At 46.3% G+C, this 21,258-nt stretch overlaps 2 protein-coding genes across 5 annotated transcripts in view; one reads left to right on the top strand and one right to left on the bottom strand.

Annotated features, from left to right (window-relative positions):
- LZIC (leucine zipper and CTNNBIP1 domain containing) overlaps positions 1 to 854 on the bottom strand; it is a 12,513-nt gene extending 11,659 nt beyond the window's left edge. Inside the window, exon 1 of one of the 2 annotated variants that reach the window (XM_077763841.1) lies at positions 750 to 854. In XM_077763841.1, coding sequence (XP_077619967.1) covers positions 750 to 804 — 55 coding nt within the window. In that variant the 5' untranslated portion in view covers positions 805 to 854. The remainder of the gene's footprint in view (positions 1 to 749) is intronic. The other variant, XM_077763839.1, reaches the window with a different exon arrangement.
- Positions 842 to 21,258, top strand: NMNAT1 (nicotinamide nucleotide adenylyltransferase 1). Of its 3 annotated transcripts, none has more exons than XM_077763836.1 (6): positions 863 to 913; positions 1,810 to 1,931; positions 15,664 to 15,835; positions 17,238 to 17,421; positions 19,936 to 20,078; positions 20,434 to 21,258. In XM_077763836.1, the coding sequence occupies exons 3-6, from the start codon at positions 15,721 to 15,723 to the stop codon at positions 20,832 to 20,834; spliced, it is 843 nt and encodes a 280-aa protein (XP_077619962.1). In that variant the 5' UTR covers positions 863 to 913; positions 1,810 to 1,931; positions 15,664 to 15,720; the 3' UTR covers positions 20,835 to 21,258. The 3 variants fall into 3 exon arrangements, with proteins under 3 accessions (XP_077619964.1, XP_077619962.1, XP_077619963.1); XM_077763837.1 differs by lacking the exon at positions 863 to 913 and adding an exon at positions 1,037 to 1,125; XM_077763838.1 differs by lacking the exon at positions 1,810 to 1,931 and having other exon boundaries at positions 842 to 913.

The raw sequence follows: 21,258 nt of genomic DNA, 5'->3' as shown, positions 1-21,258 counted from the left end.
CCGGTCCCAAAGTGCATGAACCTCCAACTGTTGAAGTTCCAAGCGTCATAAACTTGACGAAAGCCAAACTGTTCATCAGAGCTACAAGAAGCTCAAAGTTCAACCCACTGGGAGGTGGAGTTGGCTGAGGAATAGGAAACCATCAACAAGTAGTTTCATTCACTTTATATAAACTTGGCCTAAAGCAGTCCAGATAACTTCCACCTGAGCAACCTGGGTTCGAAACACACCCTTTCCGTTTCAGGAAGACACCACGGCGGGGGGTGGAGGACAGCGGGGTAAGGGAGGGAGGGAGCCCGTTTTCTCCCTCTATTGCGCCTCGGGCAGCCTGAGGCTCCCTAGAGAGGTCGCGGGCATGACTGGGGGAAAGCCCTGCACCCCCGCACGCCTGGAGGGAAGCTGTCAAACCCAGCATCAGGGAGAAGGGCGGAGAGCACACGTTTTCCCGGCTGGACGTGAGCAGCGTCTGGACCTCAACCATCCGGACGCGTCAGGGAGCAGCTCGGGCCGCAGCCTCAAATCCCGTCCGCACGGGGGAACTCGAAGCTCCCGCACTTGGGTCCTGCGGCTGCCGGGCTCGACTAGGCCCCACCTGCCAGCAGAGGTGGCCGGGAACCCCCGCCCCCGAAACTCTTCCGGCGCCCCCTCCCCAGAGCAGACCCAGAACAGCCTCCTCGGGCGCTCCGGGTCCCCTCTGCGCCTCCGCCACCGCGTTGGTCCCAAAGTTGGGAGCCAGGGGCCCCGCCTACCTGAGGGTCCGGGCCGGGCGGACGCTCGCAGGAGGAGCACTTCCGCCAGACGCATGCACTTCCGGCCTCCGGGAGCCAATGAGGATGCGGCCTCTGGTGTTTCCCTTTCTGGCGTCCGGGCTGCGGGTCGTCTCCGGGAGGACTCGGGCCGGCGACCCTGAGTGGTAAGTCCCCTGGCTGGACCCCTTCAGAACTCAGTCTTTAGGGGAGTCAGCCCAGGAAGGACTCTTTCTGTCGTACGCAGAGGGGAGCCCAAGATGGCGGGATCTTTGAGGGGCAGATGTAACGGTCCTCCAGGCAAGGTCATATTTCTTGCCTGAGGCAAGAAGTTTTGCCCCTTCATTCTTTCCATCTTTCCGTGGAACCAAGAGGCTCGGTAAATTTTCCTCTGGTCCCCTCTGAACAGGTTAAAAAAAAAAAGTCCCTTTCTAGAGGCTTCTTGGGTTTGGTGGAGGTGGGTGGAGGGCGGAGGAGAAAGTTTTCCATTCTGGAGCACTTCTCTTTCCTCCGAAATCCATTTTTCCACGTGTAAAGGCGAGACCCACCGTCCGGAAGCGGTTTGACACTCACACTCCTTGCGGACACTACTCGCTGTTGGGCAGCGGTTGAAAGTTACAGAGAAAACTGGGTGGAAACCATTTTCTGGTGTTCTCAGCCCTTGTTCTCGAGTCCATGGTCTCCAAGACCACAGCAGGGTTGACGGCAAAATTGTTACAGAGGTGTTGCCTGTAAAACGTTATTTTTTTTAGTTTACTTTTTTTGAGAGAGAGAGAGTGCGTATGAGAATCTCAAGCAGGCTTTATGCTGTCTGCGCAGAGCCTGCTTTAGGCCTCGACCTCGGGAACAAAACTGTGAGATCATGACCTCCACCAAAATCAGGAGGTGGTGGCTTAACCATCTGAGCCTTTCAGGCCCCGCCCCCCCCGCCAGAGGTGGTCTTTAAAGCCATTCCTGCCACCCCAAACAGACTTCCAACTAAGGTTACCATAGAAGTCGACCAGAATGAATCACTTCTGCCATTTCTAATTGTAGAATTTCTTATTACCATAAACTTTTTCAGAGTTAGAAGCTGGATGTGAAATCACTGTTCTAGCCCAACTGAAGACTGTTGGCACAATTGGAATGGTTCCATTAACCTACCTTGCAAAAACACTTGAGGTTCACAGAATTTCCTTTGTGAAAGTAAGTGACTGTTACTTTAATGTAATTATCTCCGATTTTTGTTATCGGACGCATGAAGAAGTGTCAACGTTTTGAGTGGTGTGGAGCCCCTGGAAGCAAATAGGGTCAGTGCCAAACAAAAGGAAACTGAAAAATATTGGTTGGTTCCCAGTTTGAAGAACTTGCGAAATAAACATTTGCTCATTGTGTACTTCCCCTGATTTTGATGAGGATACCAGGATGTTCCGTTCAGGCATTTGTGTGGGTTTTAGTGTGTGCTGGCGCACAGCTGTGGAGGAAGGGCCTCACCTGATCCTGCGTTGTGTTTACCTGCTCCTCTTTCCCAGTGACCTCATTTGATTTAGCGCTTCTATGCCGATGCCGTTCTCTGAGCTCTTGTTTAGAGTTAATGGATAATGAAAAAATGTTCCTAGAGCATAAGTAAGAGAAATTGGTTTGGGTTCCAGTTGTCAAACAAATATAGAATCCGGGTTTTGGAGGGGGGGTGGGGAAGAAAGAGAAGAAATTGTAAAAAGAAGGATAACACATGAGGTGGGTGGTCACCGGAGAGAGCACGGGAGGAAATGACCTCAGAGCTGGGAGTCCTAATTGAGAAACCAGGTAAATACTACTTGGCAGCTGCAGAGTTTAGGACATTTTAACTTGGACTTGGGATGGGAGCCCGGAGAGGATGGGTTGCTCCAACTAGGTAGGAAAAGTGCTGGGGCAGATGAAACTCGAGTGCTAACAAGCAGTACATGAGCCAAGGGCTCTCTGAACATGTGGACCTCTTTTAAATGCCTACCAGTAGATAGCTTGTACCATGGTCAATCTTGTGACATAGTTAAGAGCATAAATTCTTTTTTTAATTTTTGAGCAGGGGGAGAGTGCCTGGGGGAGGGGCAGAGAAAGAGGGAGACAGAGAATTGGAAGCAGGCTCTAGGTTCTGAGCTGTCAGCACAGAGCTTGAACTCATGTGGGGCTTGAACTCATGAACCATGAGATCATGACCTGAGCCAAAGTCAGATGCTTAACCAACTGAGCCACCCAGGCACCCCTAGGTTGTGTTACCTTTTTTTTTTTTTTAAGTTTTATTTATTTCTGAGAGAGAGAGACAGCATGAGCAGGGTNGTTCCCTACTAAAATTTCATTCTTTATATGTGTTGTTTCCTTTTTTTTTTTTTTAAGTTTTATTTATTTCTGAGAGAGAGAGACAGCATGAGCAGGGTAGGGTCACAGAGAGAGGTACAGAATCTGAAACAGGCTCCAGGCTCTGAGCTAGCTGTCAGCACAGACCCCAATGCGGGGCTCAAACCCACAAACCGTGAGATCATGCCCTGAGCCGAAGTCGGCCACTTAACCAACTGAGCCACCTAGATGCCCCCTGTTACTTTTAAATAGTTTCTGTTAATCGTAGTTGAATTATTTCAGAGGGTTTCATTGTTAATATATGCAAATTCCAGCTGTTTAACATAAATATTTGGTTTGTTGTTTCTGGTGTGTATATATATATATATATTTTTTAATTTTATTTATTTACTTTTTAAAGTAAGCTCTATACCCAGTGTCGGGCTTGAACTCACACCCCCAAGATCCAGAGGCGCATGCTCTACAGACTAAATCAGCCAGGTGGCTGAGAATTTAGAGATTTGCTTTGTTTTTTTAAAGTAATCTCTCCCTTTAACATGGGGGCTCGAACTCACAACTTGGACATTGAGAGTCGCATGCTCTACCAACTAAGCCAGCCGGGCACTCCCAATCGAGTTTCTAATTCCTAAGTTTCAACACTAGGTTTGAAATTTGGAAAGTGCTCAGAAAAGTCAGCATGTTGGATGGATGGTGTGTTTGGTAGGTAACTTCCCCTCCAGCAGGGGCCACCTGAATAGAGAAGCAGGTAGAAACAGCCATTCCCACTTGTGAAGGCCTGTGTCTGTCCTACATGTGCTGGGAGATGTTTATATTGAATTTGATCCTCCTGCCAACAGATAGTTCTTTTCCTCAAGAAATAGAGGAAGAGGTTGAGAGCATCTGTGATTCACTAGCTCCTACTGAAAAACCTCAGGATCTGTGAATACACACAGAAGAAGCAAGAAGACAAAAAACATCATGTAGGTCAATTGGCTATTTTCTCTAGACAACAATCGACTGTCCTGATGTAAAAGATTGTTGTGACTCGTGTGGTGGAGATTGTGGTTAGTTTTACTTTAAAATTTCCCACTACATTGTTAAAGAACAATAGATTGTTCAAACACACAGTCTGAATCACTGTGTTCTTTTGAAACTAAATCTTTGTGGGTTTTTTTTTTTTTTTTTTAGAGAGAGAGAGAGAGCGCGTGCGCATGCAGGTGAGCGAGGGGCAGAGAGAGAGAGCTAGAGGGAGAGGAGCAGGCTCTCCCGAAGCAGGGCTCATGTCCACCCAATGTAGGTCTCCACCTCACGAATCGTGAGACCATGACCTGAGCTGAAGTCAGATGCGTAACTGACTGAGCCACCCAGGTGCCCGAAACCAAACCTTTGTTCATTACTGAGGTTTACATTTTCCTTCTTCCTTTTCAGTGCTTGTTTCTATAGCAACCTCCACCTGATGATAATATTTTCATGAAATAAAAAAGGAAATTCTGAGAGAGTAATAATCTTGAAAGTATTTAAAAGAACATCCTTTTTAAAAAATTTTTTAAATGTTTTTTTAATTTATTTTTGAGAGAGAGAGAGGCAGCATGAGCAGGGGAGGGCCACAGGGAGAAGGAGACACAGAATCGGAAGCAGCCTTCAGGCTTTGACCTGGCTGTCATCACAGAGGCCGACATGGGGCTTGAACCCACAAACCGTGAGATCATGACCTGAGCCGAAGTTGGACGCTTAACCAAATGAGCCACCCAGGCGCCCCTAAAAGAACATCCTTATTTGGGGTGAATTTGGTCATGATGTCAGTCTGGTGATTTGGGTTGAACTGTTCCTTTTGATGCATTGTTCGTGCTCATTAACACTTGAAGACAACTTTCTTTCAGATGACTGGTTCTGACGCGCTTCCCTTTGTCTTAGCTCTGATGTCCGCGGGCCACTGGACTCCGGGGTAGCAGGGTAGGAGCCGACCTGCTCGCTGGCAGTGGTCAGGTGCCGAGGCTGCTGGGACAGGCTGGCCTGCTGACCCCCTCTGTAGGGGACGGGCGACCAGCAGGGCTCAGACGCCAACATCAGACCATTGCTTTAGCGTCCGGTCGTGCGCGGGTCCCACTGCCCAGCCACGTCAGCCCCAGGCCCGAGAAAAGCACTGCAGGATGAAGAAGGGGATCTAATTAAATGGACATCACATGAAGAGGATGGCTTTTCATCTCCTATTCTAACCCTCTGTGCTCTCTCTTTGCTTTTCTACTTCCTCTGCTTCTTGGAGCGTTTGCTTTAAGAGGAGCTGGGGCTTCTCTTACAAGGGGACAGCCCTGTCCTCGAAGGACCACTAAGCCCCTGACAAGCACAGGCTGCTGGGGAATTTTTGCTCACCTGTGGAAACCACGCTGCCCACCGACAGCAACACGGACAAGTAGTAAAGTTCAGGGGTCGTTTTTTCCTGTATTTGGGAGGAGAAAAGCATCGTGAGGGATCCTTGTCTTTTCGTTGGAACCCCTGTTTACGGTGTTCTGGCCGAAAGGATTTAAACAGTGGCCCCAGGGGCGCCTGGGTGGCTTAGTCGGTTAAGCGTCCGACTTTCGCTTAGGTCATGATCTTGCGGTTTGTGGGTTCGAGCCCCGCGTCGGGCTCTGTGCTGACTGCCAGCTCAGAGCCTGGAGCCTGTTTCAGAGTCTGTGACTCCCTCTCTCTCTGACCCTCCCCTGCTCACGCTGTCTGTCTCTCTCTCCTAGAAATAAATAAGACATTCAAAAATAAAATAAAAAAAACCAAAACAGTGGCCCCAGCTTAGCAAGAGACGGAAGGCTTGCCGCACACTTTGCAAAATGCAGTCCAGTAGCTCCACTCTGCAGCGGTAGCTCAACTTTGTTTTTTTCTTTTTAGTCTAATAAAGTAGAATTTACCCAGAAAAAGAAAAATCTCTCCTGGAATTTTTATTTATTTTGTCATTTTTTAAATGTTTATTTTTGAGAGCGAAACAGAACATTAGCAGGGGAGGGGCAGAGAGAGAGGGAGACAAAATCTGAAGCAGGCTCCAGGCTCTGAGCTGTCAGCGCAGAATCTGACGCGGGGCTCAAACTCACAAACCCTGAGCCAAAGTTGGACGCCTAACTGACTGAGCCACCCAGGAGCCCCTCTCCTGGAGTTTTTAAAACTTTCCCTGGTGAAATATCTTAACTGCAGTGTATCTAATTAGGAATTCCGTCTCTACCTATCTCTGTTTTTACTGTGAGTAGGAAATAAATATTGAAGACTAATTGTGTATTACGTACAGCCAAGCTTTCAGAGTAAGATGAGCCTTTAGAGATTCAGTATTTAAACACATACACAGTCAGTTGCCAAAACTGTTAACACCACCGTACAGACTCCTTCACCGAAGGATCCCACACCAAACACAGCAAACATCCTCTCCAGTGCCTGTGGGACGGGCTCCATCCACGTAAGCAGCACAGCAAAGCCTAAAAGGACAGCCAGAGCAGCATCGATTTACTGGGTTTGATTATCTCAGAAATATGTTCTTTTTTTTTTTCTTGGTAAGTTTATTTATTTTGAGAGAGACAGAGAGGTTGTGAGCCAGAGAGGGGCAGAGAGAGAGGGAGACTCTTCCAGCAGGCTCCACACTCTCAGTGCAGAGCCCTATGTGGGGCTCAAACTCCCAAACCAAGAGTCATAACCTGAGTGGAAATCAGGAGTTGGACGCTAAACTGACCGAGCCACCCAGGTGCCCCGCAGAAATGCCATTCTTGAACACAAACCCTAACAGTGTATGTTTCCATACTTCCCTACTGTGGTACACAAGTGCTGAAAACCCAGCCAGGNCTCCAGGCTCTGAGCTGGCAGTCAGCACAGAGCCCGACGCGGGGCTCGAACCCACGAACCGCAAGATCATGACCTGGGCGAAAGTCGGACGCTTAGCCGACTAAGCCACCTGGGCGCCCCGCTAAGGTTTTCCTTTAATATACAGGTTGTGTTCTTACTAATGGCATTGTTGGTGATAGGAACGACGACTGTTTTTTTTAATGATTCCAGTTATCTCATTTAAACCTTAGCAAAACGGAAGCAGGTATTTAATCTCCATGTTGTAAATGAGGTAGGGAGAGCTCAGAGAGGTTAAGTCACTCATCGTGAATGTGTCAGCTGGCTTCCCTCTGTCTCCAAAGCCAGTGCTTGCCTCCGTTACATGCGTCACCGCTTACGGAGCTGAGATATAGTGGGAGATTCTAGGGCCGTGCCCAAGGCCTTCAATAACGACTTTTTCATTAAAATTTAGGGACAATGCCTGGCTGGCTCAGTCAGTGGAGCATGTGACTCTCGATCTTGGGGTTGTTTGAGCCCCACGTTGGATCTAGAGATGAGTTAATAAAAATCTTAAAAAGAAATTTAGACATAGTTTTTATTTAAATTACACACCACTCTTCTAAGCACACATATAGGCTTAGAATCAAAATGTATTAATTAAGACATTCCTAAAACTTCACGTTTCAGAGTCCAACACTTCTCTGTTACTTTTTATTTCAAGTTGTTGAGGTGCCTGCTCTTCCATGCAGTATTGTCTCCAGTTCAGTAAATATTTATTAAGTGGGTAAATGAATCTGGTATTTTTTTTTTAATGTTTTATTTATTTCTAGGAGAGAGAGAGAGAGGCAGCGTGAGCAGGGGAGGGTCAGAGAGAGAGGGAGTCACAGACTGAAACAGGCTCCAGGCTCCCAGCTGGCAGTCAGCACAGAGCCCGACGCGGGGCCCGAACCCATGAACCGCGAGATCATGACCTAAGCGAAAGTCGGACGCTTAACCGACTAAGCCACCCAGGCGCCCCTGAATCTGGTATTTTTTATAGCTAAAGAATTTTTAATAACACCAACACAAAATATTTGCATAAGTTTCACCCTGCGAGCTGAAGAAGTCCCATCTTCCCCCTTTTTGGTTTGGCAGTGTCTGACAAATAGTAGGCACTTAATAAGTGCTTGATAAATGCACACTTACCAATTGTGAAGAAAGTAAAGATGATGTTACCAACCAGGTTGGTAAGGAGAGGTTGCCTGCAGTATCGGGCAGATCTGGGCCTAAAATCAATACACTGGGTCATACATTAATTTATCAATTATTGTCGCCCTAGAAGCACAATACCAGAAGGCACTAACCCTTGAATTCTAATCCTGATTCTGGCCTTGGGTTCATTTGGCTCGAGGCAACTTATTTTTCTTAACTGCCAATTAATGCTATGGAACAGCCCCCTAGTAACATTGAGACTTGTTAATAGTTCTGATCGCTGGACAAGTACTGTTTACCCTCTTTCTAATTCGTGTTAACTTGATATTTCGGTGGCAAATGTCAAGAAGATGGTTGGTGGAAATCCCAGCCTCCTGAAGGAAGGAGATTGGCCTAACTGCACACAAACTCCTAGGACAGAGGTTGGCAAGTTTGAATTAGGCCAATTCCAAAGTGAGTGTCCCAGTTCCCACTTCTGTTTTGCCCCTTTCGTGGATTCTTAGTTTTCGGATTATTTTCGACTTACCACACGCTTAGAGCTGCCGTTTTTTTATTTTGAATGCATCAGGCTGCCTTTGTTTTCATATGTCCCGTGACAGAGTTATTAGCTAACTGACCTTTTCTGCGAGACTAATGTCCAGCATAGAATATGAAATAAGGTATCAAGTTATAATCTGGTCACGTACACCTATGTCACCCGCAGCCTGGCAGCTGGCAGCTAATACTAGGCTGTTGAGGCCGGTCCCTTGGGAATCCATCAGTGAAAACACTGGTGCCGTCGTTGTCGCCCATCTAACAGCTTCTTGTGCTAAAAGAAGTAAGTGTTAAACTCAGTCTGCCCAAATCCCAGCTGTCCTGTTCGTGTTGAGATTTTTGACTTTTTCAAAGAGGTGAAGCAGGCGACTACCATCGATAACAGGGGCAAGCTCGTGGGCCCGGCTGCCATTAGCCCTGTCACGGAATGGCAGGGCACCCCCCAGCCGTCGCCAGGGGTCAGGCCCGCGGGCCCCACTGCCCTGTGCGGGGACTGGCTGGCAGAAGCACTTACCTCAGCAGAACGTACAGCTGGAGGCCTAGAGCGGTGGTCCCGAACAAGAACACTGTCACTTGGCTGCACGGGACACAGCGAGTCACGTTTTACGTTACTTCTTTAGTGATAAAATGGCTTCAAGAAACCAGATTCAGGTTCTGTTTCTTGACAATGTCACGTTAAACCACAGAGATAAAGTTTTAAACATAACTTGAGATCCATTCCATTTGAACGCAATCATGTCTAATAATACTTCACTGAGAATTAGAGCTGCCATTTCTTGAACTCCTACTACATAGCAGGCGCTGTCGATACTGGTCCCCAAGGGACCTTTAGAACCTTGGTTGCTTTACTGTGACTTGTAAGTTCAGGCCGTACGACACAGGTAACAGTAAAAGTTAACCTTCATCGTGAGTAGACAAACGTGCCAAACATTTTTATTCACTTTCTCACTTAATGTGCACAAAATCCAGTGCGGTAGGGACTGTGGTTCCCCATTTTATAAATGAGGAAACAGACCCTGAGACACTTAAGTGTCTTGTCCAAGGACAAACACCTAGTAGTGACAGAGCTAGAACTTGGAGCCAGGCCTGAGAGTCCTAACCCTGCCCCTGTGCTGTGCGGCGCTGCCTCCAGCCACCTGGTTCACATGGAGTGTAACCGACAAACCGAGTGAGCCGACCCGCCACAACTTGCACAAGCAGATGAAGCCTGCTGTTTCTGCTCATTTGCGAAATTCTTTTGAAATTACATGTCCTTACATATAAGATAATGTAAGATAATATAAGATCCATACCTATTAAAAGTTCTTAATCTGATAATAATAATATAAGCTCCATGCATATAAGATCTTCCTCAGTAACTAATAGTTCTCTTTCTTCATCATAAGCTCTATCTTTTATTTACCTTGATTATTAATCAGGTTTAGCACTGAGGGACCTTAGGGTATGTGTAGAAAATAAATTTACCCAAAGACAAAGATTTATCCCCGTTGAAAATACTAAAAAAAAAAAGTTTTCAAAATATATTCCCAGACTGTTTAAAGCAATGGCACATTGTTACAACTAGAATATAGTTAGAGGCTTGATGGGACCTTTTTGAAAGGAATAGCATCAGGGGCACCTGGGTGGCTCAGTCGGTTGAGCGTCTGACTTTGGCTCAGGTCATGATCTCACGGTTTGTAGGTTTGAGTCCCGCATTGGGCTCTGTGCTGACAGCTCAGAGCCTGGAGTCTGTTTCGGATTCTGTGTCTTCCTCTCTCTCTGACCCTTCCCTGTTCATGCTGTCTCTCTCTCACTCTCTCAGGAATAAATAAAACATTAAAAAAAAATTTCTAAAAACTTGAAAGGAATAGCATTTTTTTAGGGGTATACATTCCGTTCAGTTGTCAAGTCAACACATTATTTTAACAGTCAGCTAACATGGGCTTAATTATATTAAGCATTCTGAAATGTGACAAGACAGCTGGTTTTTAATGTTAATGTTTAAAAAACTGACTTAATGTTTATGAAATGTTTCATTAATGTTTATAACTCAGTATTTTTCAAACTTAAGAAAGTCATGGGGTGCCTGGGTACCTCAGTTGATTAAGTATCCAACTCTTGGTTTTGGCTCAGGTCATGGTCTCATGGTTTCGTGGTTCAAGCCCCATGGAGGGCTCTGTCCTGGCAGCACAGAGCCTGCTCGGGATTCTCTCTCCCTCTCTCTCTCTGTCTGCTCCTCCCTGCCCACACTATCTCTGTCTGTCTCAAATAAGCAAGCTTAAATTTAAGAAAGTATTATATATCAGCTATACTTCAATTACAAAAAAAAGGCAGTGATTTAAAAATTGAAAGTAAATTTTAGTTAAATGTCAAGACTGTCTCAGGGAGACATGAGTTTTTGGTTACAGCAAGCTGGGGAGGGACACTTACAGCCTGAGCCGGTGTGGTCGTGGCAGCCAGCGGTGCAGGTGATAGGCCATGTGGGCCAGGCAGAAGTGAATCATGGGGGTGCTGGTCCTGAAGCACCTGGAGCAAGGCGGGGGGTGGGGGGGACGGATCCAGAACAGGCCTGTTAGAGCTTCCAAACTACCGCGCCCGTTTGTCATCAGCTTGTCCCCTTTTCCTCCCCACGTATTCTGGTGCCCTGCAGTGATCCACAGGAAGTATTTTTCCTTGGAGAGGGATGGATCCTTGCTCTTTTAAACACCCTGAGCCACGATGGAAGCTCACTGTAACTTAATTCTTCCGTGGTTGTGAAGGTCTAGAGTCTAGTGTGAGCTCAAGTTGGCTGTGTTCATGGTGAATTAATAGAACTGAGCTGGATATTTGAGAGTGGTTATGAGAGTGACCAGGGAGAAAGCTTCCTTTAGCTAAGAGATCAGCTTCCCCCAGCCCCTTCCCCAACCGTTCCCCTGGGGAGGACCTGGAAACCTGAGTGCATCCCCAAGGTTGGGGAGGAGCTCTGAGCTCTTTGTTCTATCTGTTCCTGAACAGCAGGCAGCTCCTTGGGGACCCAGGACCTCCTACTCACAGCTTCATTGTGCTTCCTGCCCACAGCTCAATCTCCAGTGAGGTGGGAGGGGCTGGAACTGACGAGCTCGCATTGATCCTGCTCAGAAGCTGGCAGGAATCCCTGGTTTCCCTGTGGGCCCAGGGTACCGCCGGGGATGTTGTATTCACTGTCACCCCAACACACCACAGGCACTTTGTGTGGGAATTGGGGGGAAGGGGTGGGTGTGGTGGGAGCAAGCCTCAAGTGAACCCTGGTATCATCCTTGGGCTGTTGATTGAAAGGTAGGACATTTAAATCATTCTTCTGAATTAACTCATTTTTTAGGAAAGAAATTTTTTTTTAACGTTTATTTATGTTTGAGAGAGAGAGAGAATGAGCAGGGAAGGGGCAGAGGTGAGGGAGACACAGAATCAGAAGCAGGCTTCAGGCTCCAAGCTGTCAGCACAGAGCCCGACACGGGGCTCGAATGCACAGACCGTGAGATCATGACCTGAGCCGAAGTTGGACGCTCAGTCGACCGAGCCACCCAGGCGCCCCGAATTAGCTCATTTTTAAAAATGCTGTGTGGAGCATTACCGACCCTGCTCTCCTTTATTTCTTATCAACAATCAGCCGTGTCCCTGTGAACTTACCGCTGTGTTTTGTTGGTAGAAAGCCTCAAATGTTTATTGAATAAATGTTTTATTTCCACTCCCACTGACGACTTAAATCGAGGGACTCATGACTTGGTAGCTGGCCTTCCTGTCTTGTTTTCCCCTTCCAGTTAATCCCACAGCGCCTCCATCATCAGTGTTGCCACTTCCCTCACAAATAACAGCTGCCACTTATTTTAACGCTGTGCTAGGGAATCTGCTAAGCCCTTTGCCATCTATTATCCTCAGAATTAATCCTCACAGTAACTGAAATTGGTTGTCATGATCCCCGTTTTACAGATATGGAAACTTAAGACTTGTAATTATGTGATTTGGTTAAGCTGATAAACCAATTAAGGTTTTAAGGACTCATGTCTTATTATTTTTCTAAAACATTGTTTTTATAGAGCCCTGTTGTCACTCTGTTGCTAAGAAACCTTCAAAGGTTCCCATCGCCTAAAGGGTTAACACGCACAGTACTCTCTTCAGCCTGGAGGGCTCATTTCTGATCTACACAGCTCTGGCTTGATCTCTCTTTTTTTTCTTTTTTTAAAGTGTATTTATTTATTTTGGAAGAGAGAGGGAGAGAAGGAGAGAGAGAATCCCAAGCAGGCTCCCTGCTATCAGCACAGAGCCCAACTCAGGGCTTAATCTCAAACCATGAGATCATGACCTGAGCAGAAATCGAGTCAGATGCTTAACTGACTGAGCCGCCCAGAGGCCCCCTCTCCTATTTTTTTTTTTTTTTTAATGAGAGAGCCTAGGAATCAGGAAACTTAGATGCTGGCCCTGAGTCTGCCACTCACCGGCTTTGTCCAATGTGAGCATAGAGTCTGAGCAAAAGTGACTTGGTCACCCAAACAGTTGGGTTTGGACATTGTTGGGCTCCAAACCAGTGGTCTTGGCACAGGCCGTTTGAGCTTTGGGAAGTCCTAGAAGCGCACAGCAAGGTGTATGTTAGTCTGAATTTCCAGTTCATTCTCAACCCACTATTTATATCTAATATGTCTGTAGTACTGAAAAATTAGAAAAACCTAAACGTCCAATGGTAGAAGATTAACTAGAAAGACTAAATATCTAACAATAGCTTAGTTTTTGGAACAAGCTAAATGACTTTGGCCAAATTTATTTTTGATAGTAAGGCTTGAATGATGACGTGTGTGAACACATTTTATCCATTGAAAAGGATCATCCAGGGGCGCCTGGGGGGAATCAGTCGGTTAAGCGTCCAACTTCAGTTCAGGTCATAAACTTACGGTGTGAGTTCGAGCCCTGCATCGGGCTCTGTGCTGATAGCTCAGAACCTGGAGCCTGCTTTGGTTTCTGTGTCTCCCTCTCTCTACCCCTCCTACTTCTGCTCTGTCTCTCAAAAATAAATAAATGTAAAAAAATTTTTAAAAAAGTATCATCTGGTTGTGTGTTTCTTGTCCTTTATTATATTTCTACATTAATTATAAAAATATTCCAGCCTATACAGGTAATTCCCCCAAAGTTCCCCAAATGCTAGAGCAATTTGGCATCATTGGAATTATATTTATAAGCTCTCAGAATGATTATTTTTAAACATGATTTGGATATATAAGAATATTTTTGAGAGATGCCTAGGGAGCTCAGTCAGTTAAGTATCGGCCCTTGGTTTTGGCTCAGGTCATGAGCTCACAGTTCGTGAGTTGGAGTTCCACATGGGGCTCCGTGCTGACAGCGCAGAGCCTGCTTGGGGTTCTCTTTCACTCCCTTGCTCTCTGCCCCTCCCCCATCCGTGTGCATGCACTCTCTCAAAATATGTGAATAAACTTTAAACTAATATTTTTTAAAAGTTTTACAATAACAAAACTGGTTTTTGATGGTTATTAAGCAAAGTTTATCAGGGGCGCCTGGGTGGCTCAGTTGGTTAAGCATCCAACTTCGGCTCAGGTCACGATCTCAGCGGTTCGTGGGTTCGAGCCCGCTTCGGGCTCTGTGCTGACAGCTAGCTCAGAGCCTAGCTAGAGCCTGTTTCAGATTCTGTGACTCCCTCTCTCTCTGACCCTCCCCTGTTCATCATGCTGTCTCTCTCTCTCTCTCTCTCTCTCTCAGAAATAAATAAAACATTTTTTAAAAATTAAAAAAAAAAGCAATGTTTATCAAAAAACCCCAAACTGAGTGATTTGAGTTTGAGAGATCTGAAGATTCATTGTGTTGGGGAGCAACGATTCCTGTGTTCTCAGAGGTCTTTCTCGCTGGACTAAGAATCAAATTGAGATGAGAAGGATCAAGAGGAGAAAACCAACTTTAAGAGGTGTACATATGGGGGACCCGCACAGACATGGGAATTCTGTGGTCAGGCAACGTGAGGTCTGTATGTCATTCTGAACTCAGAAGGGGAGGGGGTCCGGGACTTCAGAAGAGAGTAAGGCACTCTGTGGGGCCATGAGGGGAGACATTTGGTAATTAGATGTTTGTCCTGCCACCCCTCAGATAAAATTTATCTCTGCTAATAACCCTAATTCTGAGAAAAAAACCCCAATTTAGATTCTTCCGTGCACCTAAGGGAGGGGCAAAAGTTTCTCTTGAGCCCACAGCGTTCTCAAATGCCTTCTGCTCAAAATAATCCACGTGCCAAATTGGCACATTCTGAACCTCTTCAACAGACTCCCAAGCACAATGAATGAGAAAGACCCCCACTAAGATACAACATGATGGCATTTCAGAGCATTGGGGATAAAGAAAACATCCTAAAAGTCTTCCATAAAGAGAAAAGGTGCATAAAAAAGGAAAAGAATCAGAATGGCATTAGACTTTCAACAGCAGTGTGGGCTGCTAGGAAACAATGGAGAAGCACATTCATAATTTTATTTTATTTTATTTTTTAATTAAAATTTTTTTTAACNTTTGAGAAGTATGCTGGTGCAATTTTGATTGGAATTGCATTGAATATGTAGATTGCTTTGGGTAGTAATGACATCTTAACTATATTTATTCTTCCTATCCATGAGCATGGAATGTTTTTCCATTTCTTTGTGTCTTCTTCAATTTCCTTCATAAGTTTTCTATAGAAAACATATACATATGTTTTCATCATACAGATCTGNGTCATCGAAGCCAAATGTGTATATATTTTAGGGTAGACATCAGTTCTTTTTATTTATTTTAAAATTTAATTTATTGTCAAATTGGTTAACATACAGTGTATACAGTGTGCTCTTGATTTTTGGGGTAGATTCCCGTGGTTCATCGCTTCTGTACAACACCCAGTGCTCATCCCAACAGGTGCCTTCCTCAATGCCCATCACTCACTTTCCCCTCCCTCCCACCCCCACATCCACCCTCAATTTGCTCTCTGTATTTAAGCGTCTCTTATGGTTTGCCTCCCTCCTTCTCTGTAACTATTTTTTTTCCCTTCCCTTCCCTGAAGCCAAATATTTTCATCCATTCACTTGGAAGGGGAACATGGAAGGCCACTAAAGACCTATAACGGAACTTATTTTCTTTTCCTTTGCAGATAATTTAGAAGGGTGTCCGAGTATTCTGTTTAGATCAACAACTTCAAATTCTTAGCATGGAGAACTCCGAGAAGACAGAAGTGGTTCTTCTTGCTTGTGGCTCCTTTAACCCTATCACCAACATGCATCTCCGACTATTTGAGCTGGCCAAGGACTACATGAATGGAACAGGTGGGAATAGTAGCCAAAAGCACTAATAGGGTTCAGGGCACTACCCCAGAATATGGCACCTTGGCATGTTAGATATTTTAAGCTTGAAGGAGTTTGAAAACATGGCAGAATTGGGAAGGTCACTCTGACCTCCTCCCCACCCTTCTCAGAAGCAGCTCAAAAAATCTTCATGTGAGGGCACCTGGGTGGCTCAGTCAGTTAAGTATCCAACTCGGTTTCCACTCAGGTCATGATCTCAGGGTTGTGGGATCGAGCCCTACGTCAGGCTCTGTGCTGACAGTGTGGAGCCTTCTTGGGATCCTCTCTCTTGGGATCCTCTCTCTGCCCCTTCCTCACTTGTGCTCATTCACACACTCTTCTCAAAATAAATAAATAAACTTTAAAAAAACCCTGCCAAGCAAACAAACAAACCTTTGTGTGGGAGGTGCCCTCCCTCTCCTGGGAGGAAACGAGCATCCTTATTGCTAAAGGCAAGTGAATGCCTAGAAGAATCTAAACCAACTAACAGGCCTTGCTAAATTTCCCTGAGTTTTCTAAACGCACCTCAGATTCTTTGCCCTGTCACCTTTCCCTACAACTGTCCACTCTTCACCAAACCTGGCATAAAAATACTCAGGTTTAACTTTTCTTGAGGTCTTTCGTTTCTTTGTGAAGGTACCATGTCACATAAGCCTTCTATTAAATAAATTTCTGGTTTTTTCCTGTTTTTCTGTCTTTGTCAGTTTAATTTTCAGACTTAGCCAGGGACCCAAGGAGGTTTGAGGAAAACTGTTTCCTCTCCTACAGAATATGTTTTATCACATAAAGGATCATGTTATATGCTGATAGATAAATCGACAGAGGGGTGCTCAAACTCCCCAGTAATCCACAGAATCAGGGAACCGAGATTTAAAAGTGAGGTCTAGTTTGCCCATCACATGGACAAAAATGTTTAAACTTGACAATTTCAAGTATCAGAGGTTGGGGAGAAATGGGCTCTCATATAAACTCTAAGTGAACAGGACCAACTGATTAAGGCTTTTTACAAGGCAATTTGGCAATATCAAAATTTAAATTGTGCAGGGGGGTAGGGAGTTCGCATTGAGTTGGGACAGAGTTTCAGTTGGAGAAAGTGAAAAAGTTCTGGAGGCAGATGGTCGTGGCTGCACAGAGATGTGGATGTGCTCAATGCCCCTGAACTGTACACTGAAGGTGGTTAACACAGCGAACTTTACGTTATGCCTGTTTCACCTCATTTATAAATGAGTGAGTGAGTGAATGAATGAATGAATGAATGAACCTAAATCCCGCTTTAACACCCTGGAGGGGGTGGGGCTCTGTTTTAAAACCATAGTGATGATAATCTTTCCTGTGCACAAAATCTGTCTTGTGGCACTCACTTGAAACCTGACTCTTTACCCAGGAAAATACAAGGTCACCAAAGGCATCATCTCTCCCGTGGGCGATGCATATAAGAAGAAAGGACTCATTTCCGCCCACCACCGAGTCATCATGGCAGAACTCGCCACCAAGAATTCAGAATGGGTGGAAGTGGACACCTGGGAAAGTCTTCAGAAGGAGTGGGTGGAGACGGTGAAGGTGCTGAGGTATTCCTGGCGCGGTCCGCTTTGTGAGCTGCGTGCAAATGGGCTGGGGGCATGTTGCCAGGTGTCAGCGCTGCCTGTGTCTGAACGGACGCATTCGCAACCCGTGACCGTGGTTGGGAGGGCATGTGTGGGCGGTGCTGTCCCCGCATAAGGTCACGTCTTGGGTGTGGAGCGCGGTGGCAGAGCATGGTGGGTCCTTCGCCTTCGTGTCTTTCCTCCTTTGTCAGATGTCTGCATGCTCCTTACCCTGCGTATCTCTGTGGAGAGAAAACATACACCGAGAAGCCTGCCTGGCCGATCAGTGCCCCAAGTGAGAAAGGCAAAGTCATGAAGACGTTGTTGTCATTAATCTTCTTAAGTATAAAAGAGAGAGGCAGGTGGGGGCCCCTGGGTGGCTCAGTTGGTGAAGCGTCTAACTTCATGATCTCACTGCTCAGGGGTTCGAGCCCCACATTGGGCTCTGTGCTGACTGCTCAGAGCCTGGAGCCTGCTTCAGATCCTGTGTCTCCCTCACTCTCTGCCCCTCCTCCACTCATGCTCTGTCTCTGTCTCTTTCAAAAATAAAGAAACATTAAAAAATTTTTTTAAGAGGCAGGTAATTGAAAGAGAGTCCTCTGTGGTGCTTGGTCACGGACAGACCTGACTTTGGGTGCTGCTTCTGTGACGGTGTACGAGGGTTGTCCCAGATCTCTGTGCTCATACCTTTGAAACAGTTCTGGTTAAGGATTCAGAAACTAGAGTGAGCAACAGCTAATTAATTATTATTTAATATTATCTTTCTGGAAAGCCTTTCCCTCCAATGTCTGTTCTTAGAGTTCCGAGCCTTCTGGTTCTGACCATATCACTTAGGGTTTGGACAGGAAATAGAGACCACCCTGAGTGCTTTAAGCAGAAAGGGATTTAGGTGCTCGTGCATTGGTGTCAGAGGACTGGAGGGGGGATGTCAGGTTTGTTTCAAGGTCACACCTCCTCTAGCTGCAGTGGCCATTCAGGAAGCGGGTCCTGTCCCTGCCCCCACAAATGCTGGTGTTAAACTGTCCCAGTCTCTTAAGTTGGTGACTGGATGGTGGAATCCAGAATCTGGCCACTGTGCTCACCACGTAAGAGATTGCTTCTCAGGCTCCACAACCCAGACAGATGGCCTGTGCCTCCCGTCTTTCTTCCAGCTCTCTCTCGAGTGAATCCCATCGGCAGAATCTCTTTCACGTGAGAACCTCTGGGAGGTGTGTCTGGGGGAGGGTAGGACCCCAGGCCCGCAGATGGCATCCAGCACAGCAGCTTATCAAGAGGAGTGGCTTTTCAGGCTTGTCGGGGAGAAGTCTGCCCTCTTCACTGGCCAGGAATTCTCCCTTCAAACCCCAGCCTTCTGCATCCCCGACCTTACCCGGCCCCTCCCTGACCCCACGGCAGCCTTGCTATCCGTTACGTATTAATGCAGCTGCGCAAGAGCGAAGGGAGTTAGGGGCACGGAGAACACCCTTGGCTCCCCGATGGGCAGCTCATGTTACTGGGCTAACTGCACGGTGGTGAAGCATTGGGCATCTTGCTGCCAATCCAGAACAAGGCTGCACCATAAGTCCTGCCTGGGGTCCCTTCCCCCTAGGCTTCGGGCACTTGTCCTCTCTAGGGCTTTATCCTTGGCATTGTGGCTCTCCACTACTAGGTGAAGCCACCTAGTACTCTTCAGTGGTCAGAGTCTGGGCTCTGGAAACAGACCACTGGGGTTCAAATACTGGCTTCGCTACCTAGAAGCTAAGTGACCTTGGGCAAATTCAAGTTCTCTCTCACTGGGGATAATAAGCAATTCTGATATCATGGTGGCAATAATAGAGTTGCTTTACTTTTTTTTTTTAAGTTTTATTTATTTAAGTAATCTGGGCACCCAACGTGGGGCTCAGACTTACAACCCCAAGATCACGAGTCGCACAGTCTTCTGACTGAGCCAGCCAGGTGCCCCAATAGATTTGCTTTATGAAAGCCAAAGCATTTGCTCACTTAGGCTGTTACTGAATGCCTCCTACACCGCAGGGAGTCTGCCAAGAGCTGGAGTTAGAGCTCTAAGCTTTTACTTCCCTCCATTATGGGAATAATACAATAATAATATTTGTGGCATGGGATGTTGAGAAGATTTCACCAAGTGATCCACGCAAAGGACTTAGTGGAATGCTTAGCACATAATAAATAACTAATGTCAACTCTTATTATTATGACACACACATAAAGCTTAGACTAGTACTAGCTGCCATCTGTCGTTCTCCCAGGCTCTCCTTGCTTTCTAGTCCTGATCGCCAGTCCCCAAGCACCACTGGCCAGCATCCACGCTGACCCGGCAGTACTGGGCACTGGCCAGCATCCCCGCTGACCGCTAGGCCTCAGGCGTACCTCTGGTTAAATGTCCTTGAATCCACACAGCCTGAGCACTGGGCCAGAGGCTCTGAGGCGGCACCAGAGAGAGAGAGTACTCTTGTTGAATGTTGTGAGAAGAGCAATGTTCTATTGCTTATTGTTTTATAGACACCATCAGGAGAACCTGGAGGCCAGTAGCTGTGATCAGCGGCAGGACTCCCCGAAGCTGGAAAGGTCTGGACGGAAAAGGAAGTGGGCTGAGCAAAGACAAGATTTTAGTCAAAAGGAACTGCTAGAGCCAAAAACGAAAGGTCTGTATGTTTTATCAAGACTTACCGACTGGAGTCTTAATCAAGACAGGGTAAGATTCTAGAGCTGAGCAAGCCCCCTTTGTATTTTCATTTCATGTTCAGGATGCTTGGCTGCCTGGAAAAGGCCCCTTGTTACTTTTGTGATGGGAGGGAGGAGAGGAAGGTGGAGGCACCCTGAGCTTATTTCTCCTTCAGTGGTTCTCAACTTTTGCAGTTTCCTAGATCTCTTCTGAGAATCTGATTTGGATCGAAACGATAAACCCTCTGGCCAGAAAAACACATAGATGCGTTCATTTTGACGCAGGGATTTATTGGCAAAGCAGACCCTGAAGCTGTGTTTTCTTCTTCTTCCCAGACGTGCCAAAGGTAAAGCTGCTGTGTGGGGCAGATTTATTGGAGTCCTTCGGCATTCCCAATCTGTGGAAAAGCGAGGATATCACACGAATTGTAGAAGACTATGGGCTCGTATGTATTACTCGGGCTGGGAACGATGCTGAGAAATTCATCTATGAGTCTGACACACTGTGGAAACACCGGAACAACATTCACCTGGTAAATGAATGGATCACCAATGACATCTCCTCCACAAAGATCCGGCGAGCCCTCAGAAGGGGCCAGAGCATTCGCTACTTGGTGCCAGACCTTGTCCGGGAGTATATCGAAAAGCATGATCTGTACAGTCCTGAGAGCGAGGAGAGGAACGTGGGCGTCATTCTGGCTCCGTTGCAGAAAAATGCTGCCGGAGCGAACTCGTGACTCCTGCGCTTTGGACATGCCTGTTGGGGGTGTGAAGCGGTCCGGGTGTTAGTGACCGTGAAGAGGAATTGTGACCCTGTTTCCTAAACTAACGCTTTTTAAAAGTTCGGTAAAAATCACCAATACGTGAAAATAAGGCTTATCTTTTTTTTTTTTTGGTGTAGTGCTTTTTAAAAAAAAAAGTTTATTTATTTGGAGAGCGAGCGAGTGGGTAAAGGGCAGAGAGAGAGAATCCCAAGCAGGCTCCTCACTGTCAGCACAGAGCCCAGGGTGGAGTTCAGTTCTGTGAACTGTGAGATCATGACCTGAGCCAAAATCAGGAGTCAGATGCTCAACTGACTGAGCTGCCCAGGTGCTCCCAGGTTTATCTTTTTATTGGAAATTGCTAAAATGAATGTTTTCAAGATGGTCTTTTTTTTTCTTT

This window comes from Crocuta crocuta, unplaced genomic scaffold (genome assembly GCF_008692635.1).
Source record: "Crocuta crocuta isolate KB4526 unplaced genomic scaffold, BGI_CrCroc_1.0 scaffold13, whole genome shotgun sequence".
NCBI classification, from domain to species: Eukaryota; Metazoa; Chordata; class Mammalia; order Carnivora; family Hyaenidae; genus Crocuta; species Crocuta crocuta.
This window is presented reverse-complemented; position numbering and strand designations above follow the sequence as displayed.

What these genes read in the sequence shown, in the direction of transcription:
- NMNAT1 (XM_077763838.1), top strand. Translation starts at nt 15,721, where the DNA reads ATGGAGAACTCCGAGAAGACAGAAGTGGTTCTTCTTGCTTGTGGCTCC. An exon ending in GAGACGGTGAAGGTGCTGAG is followed by an intron (nt 17,422 to 19,935) that starts GTATTCCTGGCG and finishes ATTGTTTTATAG; the next exon opens with ACACCATCAGGAGAACCTGG. An exon ending in GCTAGAGCCAAAAACGAAAG is followed by an intron (nt 20,079 to 20,433) that starts GTCTGTATGTTT and finishes TCTTCTTCCCAG; the next exon opens with ACGTGCCAAAGGTAAAGCTG.